At 38.1% G+C, this 22,509-nt stretch overlaps 1 protein-coding gene across 1 annotated transcript; it reads left to right on the top strand.

The window, feature by feature from the left end:
* The first annotated feature begins 29 nt into the window (after window positions 1–29).
* Window positions 30–20,034, top strand: LOC111578872 (adenylate cyclase type 3-like). The gene is made up of 20 exons (XM_023285852.3): window positions 30–1,254; window positions 2,000–2,149; window positions 5,728–5,864; window positions 6,363–6,474; window positions 6,559–6,686; window positions 7,648–7,806; window positions 7,887–8,046; window positions 8,164–8,274; window positions 9,427–9,503; window positions 9,589–9,750; window positions 9,901–9,988; window positions 10,172–10,288; window positions 12,238–12,509; window positions 13,748–13,829; window positions 13,910–14,068; window positions 14,955–15,101; window positions 16,650–16,766; window positions 17,184–17,310; window positions 17,383–17,507; window positions 18,654–20,034. The coding sequence occupies exons 1-20, from the start codon at window positions 580–582 to the stop codon at window positions 18,834–18,836; spliced, it is 3,288 nt and encodes a 1,095-aa protein (XP_023141620.2). The 5' UTR covers window positions 30–579; the 3' UTR covers window positions 18,837–20,034.
* The last annotated feature ends 2,475 nt before the right edge of the window (window positions 20,035–22,509 follow it).

Genomic DNA, 22,509 nt, shown 5'->3' with positions numbered 1-22,509 from the left:
CTTTCCTTCTGGTCTCCGTTCCACCATCAGCAGCTCTTTTCCCCAGACATGGATGCTTTCATCGTAGCAACAGTAACGGAGGATCTGCTGTTTAAGAGGAGGAGGAGGAAGAACAACACCAGAGGAGCGTCTGAGCAGCGATCGGTTCTGCAGATCTCACTATGACTAGAAGTAGTTTTAAATGTGATGTTTTTCTGCTCATGTGGAGTGAAGCAGCTTCTCTGAAGGCTTCTAATGCTGGGTTCAGATGGATGTAGACATGAGGAGACAGCAAACAGAAGTTCAGCTGGAACTAAGTGGAGACGTGGAGCTGGAGGAGTCTCTGAGCTGTAACTGAATAAGATGTGGTGAACTAGAAGGTCACAAGGTCTCACGGTGGATGGATGCTGAAGCTGCAGTTCTGGATTTATTTTCTTTACTTTCTGCTCTGAGATGTTGGAAGAATCTTCAGTAATGATCTCCAGAAGCTGCTGGACTCTTCCATGGGTTCTGGTTCCTCAGGTTCTCCAGGTTCTCCAGGTTCCTCAGGTTCTTCGGGTTCCTCAGGTGTAGTGTTCTGACCCAGTATTGACCAGCAGCATGTCGGTGAACCGGGTCCACACCATGGACACGGACCAGTCAGCTGAGTACTCCGTGGACTACTCGGTGCCGGTTCCCGGTGAGCCCCCCGGGGCTCGGACCCGGGAAGTGACCGTCCTTCAGTCCGGCTGCTGCCGCTGCCTGCCGCGCTCCGTGCGCCTCAGCTTCACCCCGGACTCCTTGGAGAGACTCTACCAGAGCTACTTCCGGCGGCAGCGGCAGGAGAACCTGCCGGTCCTGGCCGTGTTCGCGGCGCTGTTCAACGGCTTCATCATCGTCATGTGCGCGGTGGTGTTCACGCACGACCAGCGGGCCCTGGTGGCGGTGGCGGCGATCGCGCTGGCGGCGGATGCGGCGCTTTACGCGCTGTGCCGCCTGCAGAAGCTGCCGTCCTCCCCGGTGCTGCGCGGCGCGGTCCCGTACGTGCTGTGGCTGATGGTGAGCGTGCACGTGTTGTGCTACATGGGGCTGAACTTCGAGCGCTTCCCCCAGGCCAGCGACTCGGTGGGCTGGCAGGCCTTCTTCAGCTTCTGCAGCTTCCTGACGCTGCCGCTGGACCTCGCCGCGCTGCTGCTGCTCACCGCGCTGTCCTGCGGGATCCACACGCTGGTTCTGGGCGTCACGGTGGGGCAGCGGTTCCAGGACGAGCTGCAGGGTCCGATGCTGGTCAGACAGGTACGGATAGAAGTAGAGCCTCAGAGGGGGGTAAAATCACCTTTCCTGAGCCTTTATGGAAACACTTTATGTTTGTTCATATTTTAAAATCCAGGTTAAAACTTTTTTTCCTAAGTTTGTTCTGTTCGTAATTTTAATGCAAAATGTTCTTCTATTTTCATATTGCATTCAGATTTTCTTTTTTGTTGTTTGGACGTTTTTAGTGGATAAAATCATTTCACTGAAATCAGAACTTGTGAATTTGACCTTCAAACAGTTTATTTCCGTCACATTTTTCATCCCAGTGGTTAATTTTTCTCTGAATTATGAAGTCCTGCAGCTCTATGGAAACAGAACAACTATGAAGGAGGGAAAAAAGAAAAAAGTTCAGAAGTTAAATTTCTTTGATTATTTCTTGAACAAAAATGGAACAGTCCTGAATTTAACATGCCCAACAAGTTACCAACACTGGAAAAAGATGTTGTCTCCACATGCTATAGGTATTTTTAATTATTTACATTTATACAATCTCTACTTTTGTGGCACCTGTGACAAATTAAATATGTTTTAATGTCATTACAATACAATTAAATCACAGTTTCATCGATCTGGAGACTTTTAAAGTAACTTTAACTTGATAAGTGACTAATTTTGTGCCACTAAATCCACTAAATGACATGAAAATGTCAGTAATGAGGCTATATGATGCATTTACAAACCTAGTTTTGTATAAAATCTGAAACACTAAACCTGTCCTCCTCCTCAGCTGCTGGCCAACATCATGCTCTACCTGTGTTCAGCCACAGTAGGGGTGGTCTTCTACTACATGGCCGACAGGAAGTACAGGACGGCTTTTCTGGAAGCTCGACAGTCGCTGGAGGTCAAAGTGACTCTGGAGGAACAGAGTACCCAGCAGGTAGGTGGAAAACACAGATACACCATGATGCTGCCTCCACCGTGCTTCACATCATGATGCTGCCACCACCGTGCTTCACATCATGATGCTGCCACCACCGTGCTTCACATAATGCTGCCTCCACCGTGCTTCACATCATGATGCTGCCACCACCGTGCTTCACGTCATGATGCTGCCACCTCCATGCTTCACAGCATGATGCTGCCTCCACCGTGCTTCACATCATGATGCTGCCACCACCATGTTTCACATCATGATGCTGCCTCCACCATGCTTCACAGTGGGGATAGTGTGTTTGTGATGATGTTCAGTGTTTGCTGTCCATCAATCACATCATCTAGTCTGATAGACATAAAGCTCCATCCTGGTCTCCTCAGACCACAGAACCTTCTTCCAGGTGTCTTCAGAGTCTCCACATGTCTTCTGGTGAACTCTAGTCCAGATTTAATTGGAGCTTTTTACATCAGAGTCTTTCTCTTTGTCTCCATGAAGCTTTGACTGGTGAAGAACAGACAACAGTTGGATGAACAGTCTCTAACATCTCAGCTGCTGAAGCTTGTAACTCCTTCAGAGGAGTCATAGGAGTCTTGGTGGCCTCCCTCTCTAGTCTCTTTCTCCTTCAGAGGAGTCATAGGAGTCTTGGTGGCCTCCCTCATTAGTCTCTCAGTTCTTGAGGACGTCCTGCTCTAGTCAGATTTATTCATGTTCCATCTTCCTTCCATTTCTTAATGATGAATTTAACTGGACTCCAGGAGATCTTCAGGAACTTTAAATGTTCTTGTATCGTCCAGATTGATGCTTTTCATCTTTTCTCAGAGTTTCTTGGAGTGTTCTTTAGAGTCTTTATGCTCCAATCACTGCACCCAGATAAGCACTGAAATAGTCTTTTTGTTGTAAATGTTCCTAATTAAATTGATTGATTCCTTGGTATAAATCAGTAAATAGGGAACATTTCCATGGAGGTTTGTACTTCTAATAGACTCTGTAGATTTCTGGGATGGACGCCTCGTGCTGCCTAATTACTGAGTGTTTTCTCACTAACAGGTTGATTAGTCAGTTGTTTTCTCCAGCAGAGACTCCGTCAGGGACCTGAAAGCAGAAATCTCCAACAACCAACAGAGACTTTATTTAAACCGCTGGAAACACTTTAATTCATTATTTGTTTAACCAACACTCATCGTGCTGTTTATACTATTAAATAAACCACATTTTTAGCAGTTTTTAACTGAATTTATATGATCAATTTAGTGGTATTTTTTGGGGATATTCCAAATTTTAATATACTGATATTAACTAACTAGTATTATTATCTAGTAATATCACAGAAAAATATTAGTTTCCATGGTAACCCTAAAAAAGAACAAGCAAAACTGTAAATAATGTCCACATCAACAATCTGTGTTTTTAAAATAGAAACTTGTTCTTTTACCATATTTGGCCATAAATGTACAGCATCTTTTCTGTATTTACATCAACAAAAATATCCATATTTTTACAAATACAAAAATTAAAATTAAAAAATACAACCAAAGCTATCAAAAATGTCTTCACCAACAATTTGTATTTTTATAGAAGTTTTTTTTATAAAAAAAAAAAGAATGACTTATTAGTCATTATTTTTTTCAATATTTGGCCATAGAATTAGAATTTTACTGTATCTACATCAGCAAAAATATTTATATATATTCAGATATTTGGCATTATTTGAATGAAAACTTGTGTATATTAAGGATTTAAAAGGTATAAATCATTTTTTAAACTGTTATTTTACAGATTTTCATTGTTTTGTTAAATTAAAGATAATATCCAGTAAAAGCACAGAAAGAAATATAAAAATTTATATATTTACTGTAAAAATAAAAAACTTAGACAGGCCAAAACTGTGAATAATGTCCTCATTAAAAATCTATGTTTTTATAAATAATATGTCATTCTTTTTGCAAGTTTTTTTTGTATTTAAATCAGCAGAAGATCTATTTTTAACAGATATTTTCCATTATTTTCACAGTTTTTACAGTTTTTGAAAGAGACAGTATTACATCATTTATTTAAATTTTTTTGGTGGTATTTTTGACTTTTTAACCGAATGAACTGGAAATTCCACCATTTTCCTTCACAGTTTGAAGGATGACGCTAATTCTCAGCAACCAGCTCGATTCTGTTCATGTATTTGTTCAGTCTGAGCTGCTGTCACGCCTCGCTGTGATTATCTGTAGAACTAAGACTCCTGAGAGCTTTATAACGAAGCGTGAAGACGATGATGAACGTCTGGAGAAAAACATGAAGAGAAAAGTAACATGTTGGACAGAAGCATGGAGCCAGAACTGATCTCTGGAGGCTTCAGGATGCAGTCTGACAGGTTAACCAGCAGATGGTTTATAGAAAACAGTTAACCAGCAGATGGTTTATGGTAGAAAACAGTTAACCAGCAGATGGTTTATAATAGAAAACAGTTAACCAGCAGATGGTTTATAGTAGAAAACAGTTAACCAGCAGATGGTTTATAGAAAACAGTTAACCAGCAGATGGTTTATAGAAAACAGTTAACCAGCAGATGGTTTATAGAAAACAGTTAACCAGCAGATGGTTTATAGAAAACAGTTAACCAGCAGATGGTTTATGGTAGAAAACAGTTAACCAGCAGATGGTTTATGGTAGAAAACAGTTAACCAGCAGATGGTTTATAGAAAACAGTTAACCAGCAGATGGTTTATAGAAAACAGTTAACCAGCAGATGGTTTATGGTAGAAAACAGTTAACCAGCAGATGGTTTATGGTAGAAAACAGTTAACCAGCAGATGGTTTATAGAAAACAGTTAACCAGCAGATGGTTTATGGTAGAAAACAGTTAACCAGCAGATGGTTTATGGTAGAAAACAGTTAACCAGCAGATGGTTTATAGTAGAAAACAGTTAACCAGCAGATGGTTTATGGTAGAAAACAGTTAACCAGCAGATGGTTTATGGTAGAAAACAGTTAACCAGCAGATGGTTTATGGTAGAAAACAGTTAACCAGCAGATGGTTTATAGAAAACAGTTAACCAGCAGATGGTTTATAGAAAACAGTTAACCAGCAGATGGTTTATGGTAGAAAACAGTTAACCAGCAGATGGTTTATGGTAGAAAACAGTTAACCAGCAGATGGTTTATAGAAAACAGTTAACCAGCAGATGGTTTATGGTAGAAAACAGTTAACCAGCAGATGGTTTATGGTAGAAAACAGTTAACCAGCAGATGGTTTATAGTAGAAAACAGTTAACCAGCAGATGGTTTATGGTAGAAAACAGTTAACCAGCAGATGGTTTATGGTAGAAAACAGTTAACCAGCAGATGGTTTATGGTAGAAAACAGTTAACCAGCAGATGGTTTATAGTAGAAAACAGTTAACCAGCAGATGGTTTATGGTAGAAAACAGTTAACCAGCAGATGGTTTATAGTAGAAAACAGTTAACCAGCAGATGGTTTATGGTAGAAAACAGTTAACCAGCAGATGGTTTATGGTAGAAAACAGTTAACCAGCAGATGGTTTATAGTAGAAAACAGTTAACCAGCAGATGGTTTATGGTTTCTCCATGCAGGAGGAGCTTCTTCTCTCCATTCTTCCCAAACACATCGCTGATGAGATGCTTCAGGGGATGAAGAACCAGGAGGACCAGAAGGAGGTCCAGCAGCAGCAGTTCAACACCATGTACATGTACCGCCACGAGAACGTCAGGTCAGGAACTAAACGGATCTTTAAAGATCTCAGAATCACGACAGTTATTTATAAAGGAAGTGTTGCTTCGTCAGAAAGTTTCAGATCCTCATGTTTCCATAAACAGCAGTTTTACTCAGTCACACACAAATATGTTTTATATCTCTTTGTGTCATTTTGTGCCTCCTTTCTGTTATTTTATGTAGTTTTGTGTCTTTTTTTGTCATTTTGCGTCTTTTTTTGTAATTGTATGTAGTTTTGTGTCTGTATTTTGTCTTTTTGTCTCTTTGTCTTTTTATCTTTTTTGTCATTTTGTGTCTCTTTTTGTAATTTGATGTACTTTTGTGTCTCTTTTGTGTCATTTTGTTTCTTTTTTGTTGCTTTTCAGTTCTGGGACTCAGTGGGGGAATATAGTCCTGAGGAACGAGGGCTTTTTCATTTTAACTGGTGTGAATCTTCATTTGCGGTGAATTTATTTATCGTCTTAGTTGTGTAGTAAAGTGTGTGTTTGTGTTGCAGCATCCTGTTTGCGGACATCGTGGGCTTCACCCAGCTGTCTTCAGCCTGCAGCGCCCAGGAACTGGTCAAACTGCTGAATGAACTGTTTGCTCGCTTCGATAAACTGGCAGCGGTGAGTTTTACTGGTTTAATAAAGGTGGAGTAAAACCTTGATCAGAGCGACTAATAAACCATAAAATGTGTGTTTGTCTGACAGCAACACCACCAGCTGAGGATTAAGATCCTGGGCGACTGTTATTACTGCATCTGTGGCCTTCCAGACTTCAGAGAAGATCACGCTGCCTGTTCCATCATGATGGGGCTGGCTATGGTCGACGCCATCTCGTACGTATTCAGAAATAACGTAATAAAGGAGGCAGCGGGGACCTTTATTTATATAAGCTGGATGTAAGAAAACAGGGAATTATAACAAAGAAACTCAGTGAATAATCACTGTATGAGGAGAAAACATTAGACTGTAATCTCAGAGTCGTGTGTCAGAAATGTGGGAAAAGGCAGCGAGAGGAAATCATTTCAAACCTCCAATAGTTTCTGGTTGTTTTCTGTCACTGCGGCTCTTTTTTCTCTGCAATTATGTTTTTGTTTTGTGTTTTTGTGACTCTTTTGTGTTGTTTAGTGTCTTATTTTAATCATTTCATCTCCCTTTGTGACAGTTTGGTCATTTTGTCTGATTTGTGTCATTTTGTTTCACTTTTTTTGTAAATTTTTGTAGTTTTTTTTCCTTTGTCTTTTTCTATCTCTTTTTGTTGTTTTACGTCTGTTTTTTGTTATTTTTTTAAATCTTTTTTGTCTTTTCGTGTCTCTTTTTTGTAGTTTTGCATCTCTTTTTGTCATTTTGCATCACGTTTTGTTGTTTTATGTCTCTTTTTTGTCTTTTTCTGTCTCTTTTTTGTTTTTTGTAGTTTTGTATCTCTGTTGTCTTTTTGTGTGTCTTCGGGTCATTTTGCATCATTTTGTTTGTCTTTCTTGTAGCTATTTTTAAAATAATTTTATGTAGTTTTGTGTTCAGTGGCGGAAACGTAGTACTGAGGAAAGAAGTTTTTTTTTAACTGGTGCAAATCTTTATTTTTGGTGAATTTTTTTAATTGTTTTGACCAAATATCACAATTTATAGCAATGGGAAGTTTGTTTTTACAGTTTCTGGCTGAGAAATGGTGTAATTTTGGGGATTTATCATAAATAACCAGCAAGAATAAGGGTGACATTGAGATCAAATAAAGATTTCGCCTCTTCCTCAGAGTGACTCTTCAGAGATTCCTTGTTTTGTCTCTTCATTTTTATCCAGATATGTTCGTGAAAAGACGAAGACGGAGGTGGACATGCGAGTGGGCGTCCACACCGGCACCGTCCTCGGCGGAGTCCTCGGACAGAAACGATGGCAGTTTGACGTTTGGTCCACAGACGTCACCGTGGCCAACAAGATGGAGTCTGGAGGGATTCCTGGGTAGGAGAACATCTGCTGAAGAACATCAGACTGATTCTTTTATGGAGTTTATTACATTATTTATGATGTGTTCTTCACAGGAGAGTCCACATCTCTCAGACCACCAAGGACAGTCTGCATGGAGAGTTTGAGCTGGAGCCTGGAAACGGAGGAGAACGATGTGAATACCTGCTGGAGAAAGGCATCGAAACGTACCTGGTCCAGGTTCCTCAGCAGCCAGCCAAGGGCCTCAACAGCAACGTGAGCAGATTCTGACATTATATTACACCACAGTTTCCTGCTTTATGAAGAAATATGCCCTAATTTATCCAGAATGTTACTCATAAAAGCTATGTTTCCTGCTTCTCCTCCATCCAGACACCAGCCACACTGACCAACAGAAACTCAAACCAGCTGATCAACACCACAGTAACCAATGGCAACACACCAGTGTCTCACCAGTCCACGCCCACCGAGTCTAAACAGGAGGTGAATTACTATACATGAGATCTTTTCTGTCCAAGTTAAACTTCAACAACATAGATCTTCACAAAAGAAAACCATGATATGTAATGAAAAAGTTGTAACCACACTTGAATTTCCAGTCAAAATATTCTCCCTGTGCAACGCTGCTCTGCTCCCAGTGCTCCTGCATTCCTGCTCTGAAAACATTTCAAACTCCATCTGTGATGAGCTGAATCTCAGAAACTGAATCCAAATGAGGGCACTTAAACGTCATTTTGAGAAGAGGAAGAACAAGAAGTCAGTCAGTTTGCACAAGAAAAGAGCAAAACATATTTGGCCAAAATGACTGAAAAAAAAGTCTGAAAAATGTCTCGAAACTTCTCGAAACAGAAAAAGAAATGTGTCCAAAATTACACAAACATGTCCAGAATCACTGAAAATTGTGCAAAATACCTCACAATTTGACCAAAATAACTGAAAACTTGTCAAAAATTACTCAAAAGATATTAAAACTGACTTCAAATTTGTCCAGAATAACTCAATATCTGTCCAAAATGAAAATGAACTTGTCCAGAAGGAAAATGACTTGAAACTTGTCCAAAAAAATGGCCTAAAATTTTTCCAAAAAGACATAAACTTGTCCAGAATTACTAAAAATTGTTCAAAATTCCTCACAATTTGACCAAAATCACTGAAAATCACTGAAAATGACTCAGAAATCAAAAATTACTCTAAATGTATCCAAACTGAATTCATATTTGTCCAAATTAACTCAATATTAGTTGAAAATGAAAAAAAGGAAGTAACTCAGAAAATAACAGGACTTTATATTGCAGTGAAAAAATGCGCTTACAGTGAGTAAAACTTGTACAGGAGCTAAAAATAGCCAGAACATGTACAGTAGATATATATGTTGATGGTCCAACCCTGAGGGATGAATTCAGGGTGGACAGCCATGTGAATATTGGAGAAAAAGAACAAAACTTGTCCAAAAAAATGACGCAAATGGATTCAGATTTTGTCCAAAATGGCACATAATTTACCAAAATTAGTCAGAATTAGACCAAAAATTAAAATAATTGTCCAAAATGACTCTTCTTTTTACTCATAACACAAATGCTCTGCCATTTCTAAATATACTCACAAATCTAACCTGATGTGTGTTTTGTTGCTCAGAGAAGTAAGATGGTGGAAGAACAAGTGATCAACAGACGACTGCAGCAGGAACTCCTGGAGAGAGAAACCCAGCAGATGTAAGAACTTAACAATTAAAATCTTGAATTAAATAAACTGAGCTGAGCATATTTATGAATCTTCCTTCCCTCCTGTTTCCTGCAGAATGAAGGATCACCAGATCAACTCGGTCTCGCTGCGTTTCGTGGACGTGAAGCTGGAGGAACTTTACTCCTCAGAGAAGGAGAAACGAAGCGGAGCTGCTTTCTGCTGCTGCATCATCGTCCTCTTCTTCATCACGGCCATGGAGGTCTTCATCGACCCGCTGTCAGTTCATAGACCTTCTTATGAAGACCAGTTACATTTATGAAGCTCCTCGGTCATCTAAGAGCTCATTTATGTGTTTATTTCTGCTCCTAGAGGAAGACTATCTGCTACAGATAGTTGAACAGCTGAAAGTTGTGTGTTTTGCTGCAGGTTGGTTGTGAACTACGTGACTCTGGCAGTCGGTCAGTTTCTGCTGCTAATCCTCACCATTTGCTCGCTGGCGGCCATCTACCCCCGGGTAAGAAAACCACAAAACCAGAAAATGGGCCAAAGTTTGTTTCTTTGAATTGTATATGTACCTAAAACTATTCACTTTTTACTTTGCTGTGTTGGTGCTTTACGTTCCACCACTACTGGGAACTTACTCAGCATATATTTACTTAATTCAAAGTATTTAATGTTGGATGTTTTTTCATTACAGATGTTCTCCAAGACATTGGTTTCATTCTCCATGTGGATCGATCGAACCCGCTGGGCGAGAAATATCTGGGCCATGGCGGCCATCTTTGTTCTGACCATGGCTGTGATCGCCGACATGGTAACATGATAAACTCTGTTTTATATAATATATATATAATGCCTTTAAAAATAAAGAAAGTGATTTACAATACAACATCACAAACACACCACAGTGAAGCATGGTGGTGGCAGCATCATGATGTGAAGCACGGTGGTGGCAGCATCATGAAGTGAAGCATGGTGGTGGCGGCATCATGATGAAGCATGGTGGTGGCAGCATCATGATGTGAAGCACGGTGGTGGCAGCATCATGAAGTGAAGCACGGTGGTGGCAGCATCATGACGTGAAGCATGGTGGTGGCGGCATCATGATGAAGCATGGTGGTGGCAGCATCATGATGTGAAGCACGGTGGTGGCAGCATCATGAAGTGAAGCACGGTGGTGGCAGCATCATGATGTGAAGCATGGTGGTGGCGGCATCATGATGTGAAGCACGGTGGTGGCAGCATCATGATGTTAAGCATGGTGGTGGCAGCATCATGATATGAAGCACGGTGGTGGCAGCATCATGATGTGAAGCATGGTGGTGGCAGCATCATGATGCCATGACCATGAATCAAATGTATGTTTTTTCTGTGATTTTACGAGATGTTATCTTTAATTTAACAAAATATAGAAAATCTGTAAAAATAACAGTTTTAAAACCAGTACTTAGAATTTTTCAATCCTTTACAAATTTTTTTTTTCAAATAAGTACAAATACTTTTAAAATAATGACATTTTTGCAGATATAAAACCACACAAAATTAGTGTACACCGGCAAAATAATGTCAGTCAAAAAATAAAATTTTTTGATGTGGACATTATTTACAGTTTTGGCCTGTTTTAATCCTGGTAACATGCTAACTAATGCTTGTATATCTGTGATTTTACTAGATGTTATCTGTAATTAAAGAAACAGGAAAAAACTCCTTAACATACATGCAAAAAGTGCAAAATTTCAGCGTGAACATGGCCTGTTTTGGGGGTTTAATCAACCAGTGCAGAGATGTTTTATTATTAAACTGCTCTCTGTTGATAATAACCTGGTTACTATAGCAACAACAGGATTAGAAAACCACACTGTGTTTTCCTGAAAGCTCCACCTGCACCTGACAGGTGAGACGAGGAGATGAACGCTGGTTTTTAGTGTTTGTTGTTACAGCTGAGAGGCAGTAATGTGTGAGGCAGCCTTTGGGTCCTGGGGGGCCTTCAGGCAGTGCGACAGACACCTAATGGAGCCCTGAGGGACCCAGCAGTCAGACTCTTTGCAGGCGGTTTGATGAGGACAAAGTGGAAACACCTGCTGTGTTCGTTCACACACTCTGCTGCTCCTCATGAAGATATACATTAATCCCAGGAGAATCTCCAGGAAACCGACTGGATTCATCTTCCTACTGTGACATTAATTACACCCTAGTCATAATATTTATGGATATTAGTGAGGTTCACTTCTGTAATTTATGATCCTGCAGGGCTTTGGCTGTTTTACTGCATTACTCAGGCTCATCTCAGTAATAAATAACACTGTAGGACGTCAGCCTATGAGCGTCTATATACAGTATTCAATCCACCAATCATGATCAACCAATCAACTAAGATCAAGTTTTAAAAATCTGAAATTTAAAATAAACACCAAACACTGCACTTGATCACAACCACACCATCCCCACCATTAAGCATGATGGTGGCAGCATCATCATATGAAGCATGGTGGTGGCATCATCATATGAAGCACGGTGGTGGCAGCATCATGATGTGAAGCACGGTGGTGGCAGCATCATGATGGTGGCAGCATCATGACGTGAAGCATGGTGGTGGCAGCATCATGATGTGAAGCATGGTGGTGGCATCATCATTATGTGAAGCATGGAGGTGGCAGCATCATGATATAATTGTTATATTTATTATTTCCCATCATGTTGCTGCAGACTAAAACCTCCATAATGCAGTAAACCGTCCTGTATTTTTATTTCCTGGTTCTCCAGCTGAGCTGCGCCCCTCCGGCCCTCCGGGTCTCCAACAGAACCTCGGGTCCGACCCTGGAGTCCCTCAGCGATCGCGGCTGTGCAGAGAACCCCAAACACTACAGCTTCATGGCTGTGATGTCGCTGGTCGCCACCGCCATGCTGGTGCAGGTCAGTCACATGATCAAGCTGGGCCTCATGGTGCTGGTCGTCACGGCAACGGGCGCTGTCAACATCTACAGCTGGAGGGACATTTACGACCTCTACGACTACATCCGCTTCACCTCCTACAGGTGAGGGACCAGATAGATACTGGTATTAATGCAGAACGTTTAGAATAACAGGGAAATACATTTAACTCACAAGGTTAAATATGATTTATTATGCAAATTTACCTGTCCAAGTCAAGTATTATTTATTGTACACATTTACCTGACTAATTTAAATCTTATTTATTATGCACATTTACTTGACTAATTTAAATATTCTTATTTATTATACGCATTTTGCTGACTAATTTAAATAATATTTATTATTTTTTAAAAATTGTACGTGTCTAAATTATTTTATTTTGCTGACTAATTTAAATATTATTTATTATCTAAAAATGTACCTGACTAATTTAAATATCATTATTTATTACACACATTTTGCTGATTAATTTAAATATTGTTTATTATTTAAAAATGGACCTGACTAATTTAAATATTGAAGTTAAGACTCAACAAATATATTTGTTGTATATATTTACATAACTGTAAATATTAAGGTAAAACTCTATAATATTATTTATTACTCAAATTTACCTGACAAATTCATTAATTAATTTAAATATGACTAAATTAAATATTATTTATCATTTGAATTCACTTAGCAAATTTAAATATGACAAAATTCAATGTTATTTATCATGCAAATGTACCTAATTGATTACAATATTATTTATTATTTTAATTTATTTGACAAATTTAAATGTGATGAAATTAAGTATTATTTCTTATGTAAATTTACCTAACTGATTACAATATTAGATAAAATTAGATTAAAAGTCTACAATATTATTTATTATTCAAATTTACCTGAAGAATTTAAACATTAAAATTAAGACCCTACTAATGTATTTATTATTAAAATTAACCTGATTAATTACAGTATTTAGGGTTAGACCTTAAATATTATCATTTATGCAAATTTATCTGTCTATATATTATATTGAAGCTGAAAAACTACAAAAATGTATGAATGTATTGTTAGAAAATGATGTTATTTTGGAGTCTTGACCTTAATATTTAAATTAATAAGTAACTTAACTAATTAAATTAATTTATTGACATATTAAATCTGTATATTATTGTATGATGTAGAATTTCAGGTTGAGAATATTTTTTATTTTGCTAATTAAAGGGACTAATTTAAATATTAAAGTTAAGACCCTCAAATATAACACGGAGAAGCCGACAGCACATTAACAGCGACTTGTTTCTGTTATTTTAGTTGCTTTGTTGTGGATTAGATGTGTTTTTATCTGCAGAACGTCCACCGTTCCCTCCAAGTATCTGATGACCATGATGATCATCGTCATGATGATCTGCTTCTACGTCTTTGCTCGACATGTGAGTCTGAAACTCAGGGAAGGGTTCATGTTTTACTCAGAATATTTTGCATCTAATATCTGTTTTTGATGTGTTTTCAGCTGGAGCGTCAGTCCAGGAAGCTGTTTCTGTGGAAGATCGGCGTCCATGACCAGAAGGAGCGAGTGTTTGAGATGCGACGCTGGAACGAAGCTCTGGTCACCAACATGCTGCCGGAACACGTGGCCAAACATTTCCTGGGCTCCAAGAAGAGAGACGAGGTGACCGCTGGACCGAGAAAGGAATATTTCAAAGGATTTAAAAGCTCTTCCAGCTCACAGGAAACAGAAACAAATTATCACAAAATTAATAAACCTTTGATGAACCAAATACAGTTGATTTATAGGCAAAAAAAGCAAAATGCTGCACGTTTTATAAAATACATAAATAATATTCTATATTTCCTATCTGCTATCCTATGTATATGTATATTTTTTAACTGATTTTTGTCATTATTCAGGGTTTTTTTTGGTATATATATATATATATATATATATATATATATATATATATATATATAAAATAAAATAAAGCAGGATCAAGGCTAGGATCAAGATAATTAATTTAAATAAAATAACCAGGGGACACTTTCGCCTCATCACAGAACAGTTTGTTGCATTCCAGCGCCATCTTTAGGTCTGTTGGAAAATTACATTTTAGTGATCCGTGGCATGTTTATCAGCAAAGAACCTAACAAAAGTTGAATTTAAATTAAAATAACGAATGAAATTTAGTGTATTTACCTTGCTAACGTCCATATTGTGTGGATTCTCAGTCGTAGCTTCAGTTTTAAAACAGCTGGATTCTCTTTTGGTCCTGGAAGACGTTTCACCTTCATCCAGGAAACGTCTTCAGTTATGAAGAATCTTCTGAATACTGCAGCTGTGTGGTGCTTCTTTTATATGTGATGAAAATACTTCCATAAATGATGATCAGAGCTCCTCCAGCAGCTTCTTCATCCTTCAAATAGCAGCTAAAACTCGACTTCCAGCTCAGAAGAGGCTGAAAATGAAGACCTGATGATCTTTATAGAAGCTCCTCACAGCAGATCATATCCTGTAACTGGAGTTAATAAAATGTAATCTAACCTCAGTGTTTCCTCTCCAGGAGCTCTACAGTCAGTCCTATGAGGAGATCGGAGTGATGTTTGCTTCCATCCCAAACTTCTCGGACTTCTACACCGAGGAGAGCATCAACAACGGAGGAATCGAGTGTCTCCGGATCCTCAATGAGATCATCTCTGACTTCGACAGCGTGAGTTCTGCTGCTGGTTTCTCAGATACTGTATTTAAGTACACATCTCAGGTACTTTTACTGGAGGATTTCCATGTTCTGTGATTTTCTCCTTCCACTCCTCAACATCTCAGAGGGAAATATTTTACTTTCTGCTCCACAGCTTTGAAACGATGGAGATTTGACAACAATGGATTTTATAACAAGCTTTTAAAATACAACACAGTCATATATTAAACCTATTATTTAAAAAAAAAATCCTTATTTCAAGATTTTTTTTCCTTAAATCTAAAAGTTATATATACATTTAAATATTTTTTAAAAAGTATTCCTACTTCGAGCAAAAAGTAGTCAGGCTCAATTTTCAAATGATCATTTTTTAGATTTAGATGTTTTTATAAATATATAAATTTAATTTTTTCATCTTTAAAGATTTTTCAAAAAGTCTTTCTTTCATTTTTTTATTAAAAATTATTTAAAAACTAATCTCTCTCTCTCTCTCTCTCTCTCTCTCTCTCTCTCTCCATATATATATATATATATATATATATATATATATATATATATATATATATATATATATATATATATATATATATATATATATATATATATATATATATATATATATATACATATATACATCTATACAATGCTTAATCCTCACTAGGGTCATGGGGGGGCTGGAGTCTATCCCAGCTGACTCAGGTGAAGGCAGGGGACACCCTAGACAGGTCACCAGTCTGTCACAGGGCTACATACAGAGACAAACAATCACTCTCACATTCACACCTACGGGCAATTTAGAATGATCAATTAACCTCAGCATATTTTTGGACTGTGGGAGGAAGCCGGAGTACCCGGAGAAAACCCACGCATGCACAGGGAGAACATGCAAACTCCTCTCTCTCTCTCTCTCTCTCTCTCTCTCTCTCTCTCTCTCTCTCTCTCTCTCTCTCTCTCTCTCTCTCTCTCTCTCTCTCTCTCTATATATATATATATATATATATATATATATATATATATATATATATATATATATAAAAAAAAAAATTTAAAAAAATGTTACCTGCCTGCTTCTTCCACAAAAAGGTCATCTCACGTTTTAGATTTTTAAAAATTATTATGTCTATATTTGTTTAAGTTTTTTAATAATATGTTTATTTTCAGAAATTTTTCTTTGGTTCTTTGTATTGGATTTAACATTTTTTGTGTATATTTTTTTATTTCTTAATACCCTTTTTAAATATCTTCAACTTGCATTGTTGCAGAAGGAAATGAGTCATTTTTTTCTAAAGATATTGTTGATAATTTAGAAAGGTTTTGACTTTCATTTCTTTTAAATTCTGATTTAGTTTAATACCAAGCCAATACTTTTACTTCAACATTCTTACTTTAATTACCTGGTTCTGCTATGTACTTTTATTTTTTTTCATGCAAGATTTTTACTTGTAATTAAGTATTTTTACATTTCTCTGCTGGTACTAAAGGATTCCAGCACTTTTTCCACCTCTTTATGCAACATCAGAGTTTAAACTCCGGCTACTTCCTTTCCACTTCCTCCTCCAGTTATTAGACAGAGACGAGTTTCGATGCATCACGAAGATCAAGACAATAGGAAGCACCTACATGGCGGCTTCAGGACTGACGCCAGAGAGCAACACCAACGGATACAACAACCGCAAGGTTCGACCTTAGAGCTACATCTATGAGTGGATTTAGTTTAACACTGAGGGACACAACAACCAGGACAGTGGGGAAGACTGAGCAGCAAACATCTGGTTTATGCTCCAGTTTGATCCTTTTCTCCATCAATATATGGTCAAAATGTCTATTTATGTGAAGGAAAACACTAATTCATGGCACAACTGAGGTTATTTTAAAAATTTACTCTCCTATAGATGAACTTTTTCATTTTTTATGATCCCTGCGGTCCTTTTTGTGTCTTTTCTTTGAGGGTTTAACCTCTGGAAATATGCAGGTGGCACCTTTTCACACCAATAACAAATTAATTCAGATTATTATGTATCAGTTACAATCTGCTCTTCTGTTTTATGTAAAGTAGTGCTTCATATGTTGATAATAATCCCTGTTGGTCCCCAGCTGGAGGACCAGTCACTCATCGAACGCTGGCAGCACCTGGCCGACCTCGCAGACTTCGCTCTGGCCATGAAAGTGACTCTGAACAACCTCAACAAACAGTCCTTCAACAACTTCATGCTCAGAATCGGTCAGTGTGCGTCTCTGAGCGTCTGTCTGCTGGTTTTCACTAATATTAATGATTCTTTATTGATCATTTCAGGTCTGAATAAAGGAGGAGTTCTGGCCGGAGTGATCGGAGCTCGTAAACCTCATTACGACATCTGGGGCAACGCGGTCAACGTGGCCAGTAGGATGGAGTCGACCGGAGTGATGGGAAACATCCAGGTTATACACAAACACTGCCTCTTCTTCTTTTTCCTGATCATTTTAAACCTCCAAACTCTCAGGCCAAACCTCCACACTTATGGACTCACCAGGGTTTAGTGTCTTCTCACTGTCAAATCATCAAGTAAACAAAGACTCCTTCACAGACGTTTAAAGTCCTTTGTGGACATTTTTAACAGGCAGTTTCTTTAGACTTTCCCTGAAGGAATTACCCACAATTCAATTTTGCAACATTTAAAATGGGGTCAGAACAAAGTAAACAAATCCCAACATTGCAAGAAAGAAGAAGTTTACATGTCAGTATAAACACAGTTCATTGGTAGATTATAGACAAAACTGTGTGTAGTTGGTTTTAGGGTTGCTTCAATCAAGTATTTTTGGCCCCCGATTCGAGTCATGTAGCATTTATTATCTGTTGATACCCGATATACCTTTTTTTTGTAAACTATACACACCTTAAGAATTGGAGATTACCTGTAGTACCTGGTTGTTCCACCAGGTGGAGCCTCTTACTGTTTAACACTGTAACAACAGCAGTGTAGGAGTTTAGGTAGTAAAGGAGCACCATGACAGAGACTTCAGTGAGGTTTACTGACGTCAGGCTAGCAAACAAGTGGTAAATTATGTTGACTGTAAGTACAATAGTGTTTCTACAACCTAGAGGAGCAAATGATGGCCAGTTTCGCGGTTCTATTTGACATTTCAGGTTAGTTAGCATCATAACTGCCTATGATTTTATTTAATTGTTTCCAGAGATTTCACTCAAAGAATCTTTGGATTTATTTTGTTTGAACATTATGAGAGCTTAGCTAGTAAAGGAGCACCTTGACAGAGACCTCTACAAGCTTTACTGCATTAGGCCAGCAAATAAGTGCTAAAACATGTTGACTTTAAGTAAGTTAGCATATATACAACCCTGAGGAGCACAGGATGGCTGGTTTAACAGCTTTTTTTAAAATCCCAAACTACTACTTTGGTGTCAGTATAACATGACACATATGTCACGAAATGTGTCTGATTACCATTTTAAACACCTCATGCTCAGTCATTTAATTTACAAGGTGATGTCAGCTGAGTGAAGTGTTCAGACTTTATGGTGGCCATTGATATCGTGCCACTTAATGTTTTGTCCTGCTGCGCCCCCAGGTGGTGGAGGACTGCTACAGCATCCTGAAGGAGTACAGCTTCCGTTTCATCCGAAGAGGGCCGATATTCGTCAAAGGAAAAGGGGAGCTGCTCACCTTTTTCATGAAAGGCAAAGACAAACCCAGTACGAACGCCGACCCAGTGACCACCACCCTCCCACACCAAGTCGGGCAGCTTTCGTGACAGTTGTCCTCTTTTGAAAGGTCTTAAACACACAGATCGACTCAGCAGGATGTCAGTTTTTGCTTCATTTCTCACATATGGGGTGCGATCAAAAGGTTCAGAGACTGTGAGTGCAAAGATCAAATACTACGAATACTACTTGAAGTATTCTCCTTGTGCGGTGATACTCTGCTCCCAGTGCTCCTGCAATGCTGGTAACACTTCCTGGAGGTCTTGTTCTGTAAATTTGTTGAATTTTTCTTATAAGCAACGTTGAGCAGCTGATTTTGGGAACGTTTTTCAAATTTATTATTTTGACTCATGACAGTTGCACATGTTGAACTTTTTGATCACACCTCATCTACATTTTATCGATCTAGATCTTTTTATAGCTAATTTAAGCTACAAGGACGTAGACCAACACAACATGCTACTGTACTATTTTTGCAGCAGTGAAATAGCATTTAAGAACAGAAATCTGTTTTGTAAAGTTGTATATAATTATGGAATATCTCACAGAGCTCCTGCTTTACAGATTTTATCATTTTTGATTCACTGAGATGTGAAAAACTAAGTGCATCCAATGGAAACTGTTGATTTTTACAACATATTTGAGGAAGCAAACTCTGTAAAACAGGCCTTACAGATAAAGGTTTTGTACTCAATAAATGACACATAAACTGATGAACATACAGTCTTATATTTAGTGATGCAGATTTTAAACAAATTCATCCAGAACTGGCTGCAAAGCAAATTAGCTTAAGAACAAACGTGCAAAAAGTGCAATCAGAAAGAAGCGCGGCAGGAAAAAGCATTTACTGGTGAACATACAAACAAAGAGCAGGTCTTTTGGAATCATTTTCTGGACAGATGAATCAAACATCAAGCTGTTTGTCCACAGAAACATGTTTGGCATGTTTTCAGGAGAAGAAGCTCACAGCAGCTGTGAAACGTGGCGATGGAAATGTTCAGGTTTGTTGCACTCACACTAGATTCATTCTGCTTCATATCAAAAAGAGCTTGAAGTTAATATCTAAAACACCTTTGCCTGAAACACCATTTTCCATCCATGTACTCATTTTTTCACATGGAAATTAAAAGCTTGGACCAGACAATAAACTACTCTCTCTGTTGTTTCACTTTGAGCTCAGGTTTGTAAAATAATGCAGTTTAATCACTTTGTACTGATTCTGTGTTAATAAAACATGTTTGCACTACATTTTGGAGATTATTTTGTGGTGTGGTATTGATTTTGAGTTGTCCAAAGCACAAATGGAATCCTCAATTTTAGTATGAATGTAAATGAAAAGCAGAAACATAGAAATATGAAAAATTTAAAGTTAATCCAACAGATTTCTTTTTAATTCCACCATAGCAGAACGTCAGTGTACTAACATTGCGGTGACCATAGCAGAAGTCATTTAGTTTCATTCATTAGGTTAACCTGAGTGGTAATTTGCACTGATCAGGGATCTAATTAACTGAATAATCTTAAAATAGCAATAAAGGAAGTGTTTATTTTTACACTTTAAAAATGACTGCAATTTATTTATATCTAAAAGTGACACAATTTACAGCACAATGTTATAAATACTAATATATTACCTAACTAATTTAAAAAGTAATGTGAAGACCCTAAAACAATGCACGTGGGAAACAAAATAAATCCAAAGTCAACTCTCTCGAAACAATCAAATAAAATTAAAGGCAGTTGTGATGCTAACTAACCTCTCTGTTATTGTTGTGGGTAGTTATTATGCTAACTCTGCTGATGTTATTATTGGTTGTGATTAGGTTAACTAACTCCTCTGATATCGTTGTGGGTAGTTATGATGCTAACTAACTATGCTGTTATTGTTGTGGGGAGTTAAATGGTAACTAGCTCTTGTGTTTGTGTTATGGGTAGTTACGATGCTAGCTGTTGTTGTTGTGGGGAACTATGATGCTAACTAGCTTCTGTATTATTGTTGTCGGTAGCTATAATGATAACTAATTCCTCTAGTATTATTGTAAGTAGAAATGATGCTAACTGACTCCCCTGCTATTGCTGGGGGTAGTTATGATGCTAACTCCCCTTTTGTTGCTGTGGGTAGCTATGATGCTAACTGACTCCCGTTTTATTGCTGTGAGTAGCTATGATGCTAACTCCTCCATTGGTAATATGGATAGTTATGATGCTAACTAACTCCTCTGCTATCGTTATGGGTAATTAAGACGCTAACTAACGCCTCTGATGTTGCTGTGGGTAGTTACGATACTAACTAACTCCTTTGCTATGGTTATGGGTAATTAAGATGCTAACTAACGCCTCTACTATTGCTGTGGGTAGTTAAGATGCTAACTTACTCCTCTACTATTGTTGTGGGTAATTAAGATGCTAACTAACTCCTTTGCTATTGTTATGGGTAATTAAGATGCTAATTAACTCCTCTGATGTTGCTGTGGGTAGTTACGATGCTAACTAACTCATTTGCTATTGCTGTGGGTAGATAAGATGCTAACTAACTCCTCTGCTATTGCTGTGGGTAGTTACAATGCTAACTAACTCCTCTACTATTGCTGTGGGTAGTTCAGATGCTAACTAACTCCTCTGCTATTGCTGTGGGTAGTTACAATGCTAACTAACTCCTCTACTATTGCTGTGGGTAGTTCAGATGCTAACTAACTCCTCTGCTATTGTTATGGGTAATTAAGATGCTAACTAACTCCTCTGCTATTATTATGGGTAGTTCAGATGCTAACTAACTCCTCTGCTATTGTTATGGGTAATTAAGATGCTAACTATCTCCTCTGCTATTATTATGGGTAATTAAGATGCTAAGTAACTCCTCTGCTATTGCTGTGGGTAGTTGAGATGCTAACTAACTCCTCTACTATTGCTGTGGGTAATTAAGATGCTAACTATCTCCTCTGCTATTGCTGTGGGTACTTAAGATGCTAACTAACTCCTCTACTATTATTATGGGTAGTTAAGATGCTAACTAACTCCTCTGCTACTACTGCGGGTAGTTAAATTTCTAACTAACTAATCTATTACTACTGTGGGTAGTTAAGATGCTAACTAACTCCTATGCTATTATTATTGGTAGTTAAGATGCTAACTAACTCCTCTGCTACTACTGTGGGTAGTTAAGATTCGAACTAACTCATCTATTACTACTGTGGGTAGTTAAGATGCTAACTGACTCATCTATTACTACTGTGGGGAGTTAAGATGCTAACTAACTTCTATGCTATTATTATTGGTAGTTAAGATGCTAACTAACTCCTCTGCTACTACTGTGGGTAGTTAAGTTTCGAACTAACATCTATTACTACTGTGGGGAGTTAAGATGCTAACTCCTCTGCTATTGTTATGGGTAATTAAGATGAGATGCTAACTAACTCCTCTGCTATTATTATGGGTAGTTAAGATGCTAACTAACTCCTTTGCTATTATTATGGGTAATTAAGATGCTAACTAATTCCTCTGCTATTATTATGGGTAGTTAAGATGTTAACTAACTCCTCTGCTATTATTATGGGTAATTAAGATGCTAACTAACTCCTCTGCTATTATTATGGGTAGTGTAGATGCTAAGTAACTCCTCTGCTATTATTATGGGTAGTTAAGATGCTAAGTAACTCCTCTGCTATTATTATGGGTAATTAAGATGCTAACTAGCTCATTTGCACCGCCCTGGATTATAATTCT

Source organism: Amphiprion ocellaris, chromosome 12 (genome assembly GCF_022539595.1).
Source record: "Amphiprion ocellaris isolate individual 3 ecotype Okinawa chromosome 12, ASM2253959v1, whole genome shotgun sequence".
NCBI classification, from domain to species: domain Eukaryota; kingdom Metazoa; phylum Chordata; class Actinopteri; family Pomacentridae; genus Amphiprion; species Amphiprion ocellaris.
This window is presented reverse-complemented; position numbering and strand designations above follow the sequence as displayed.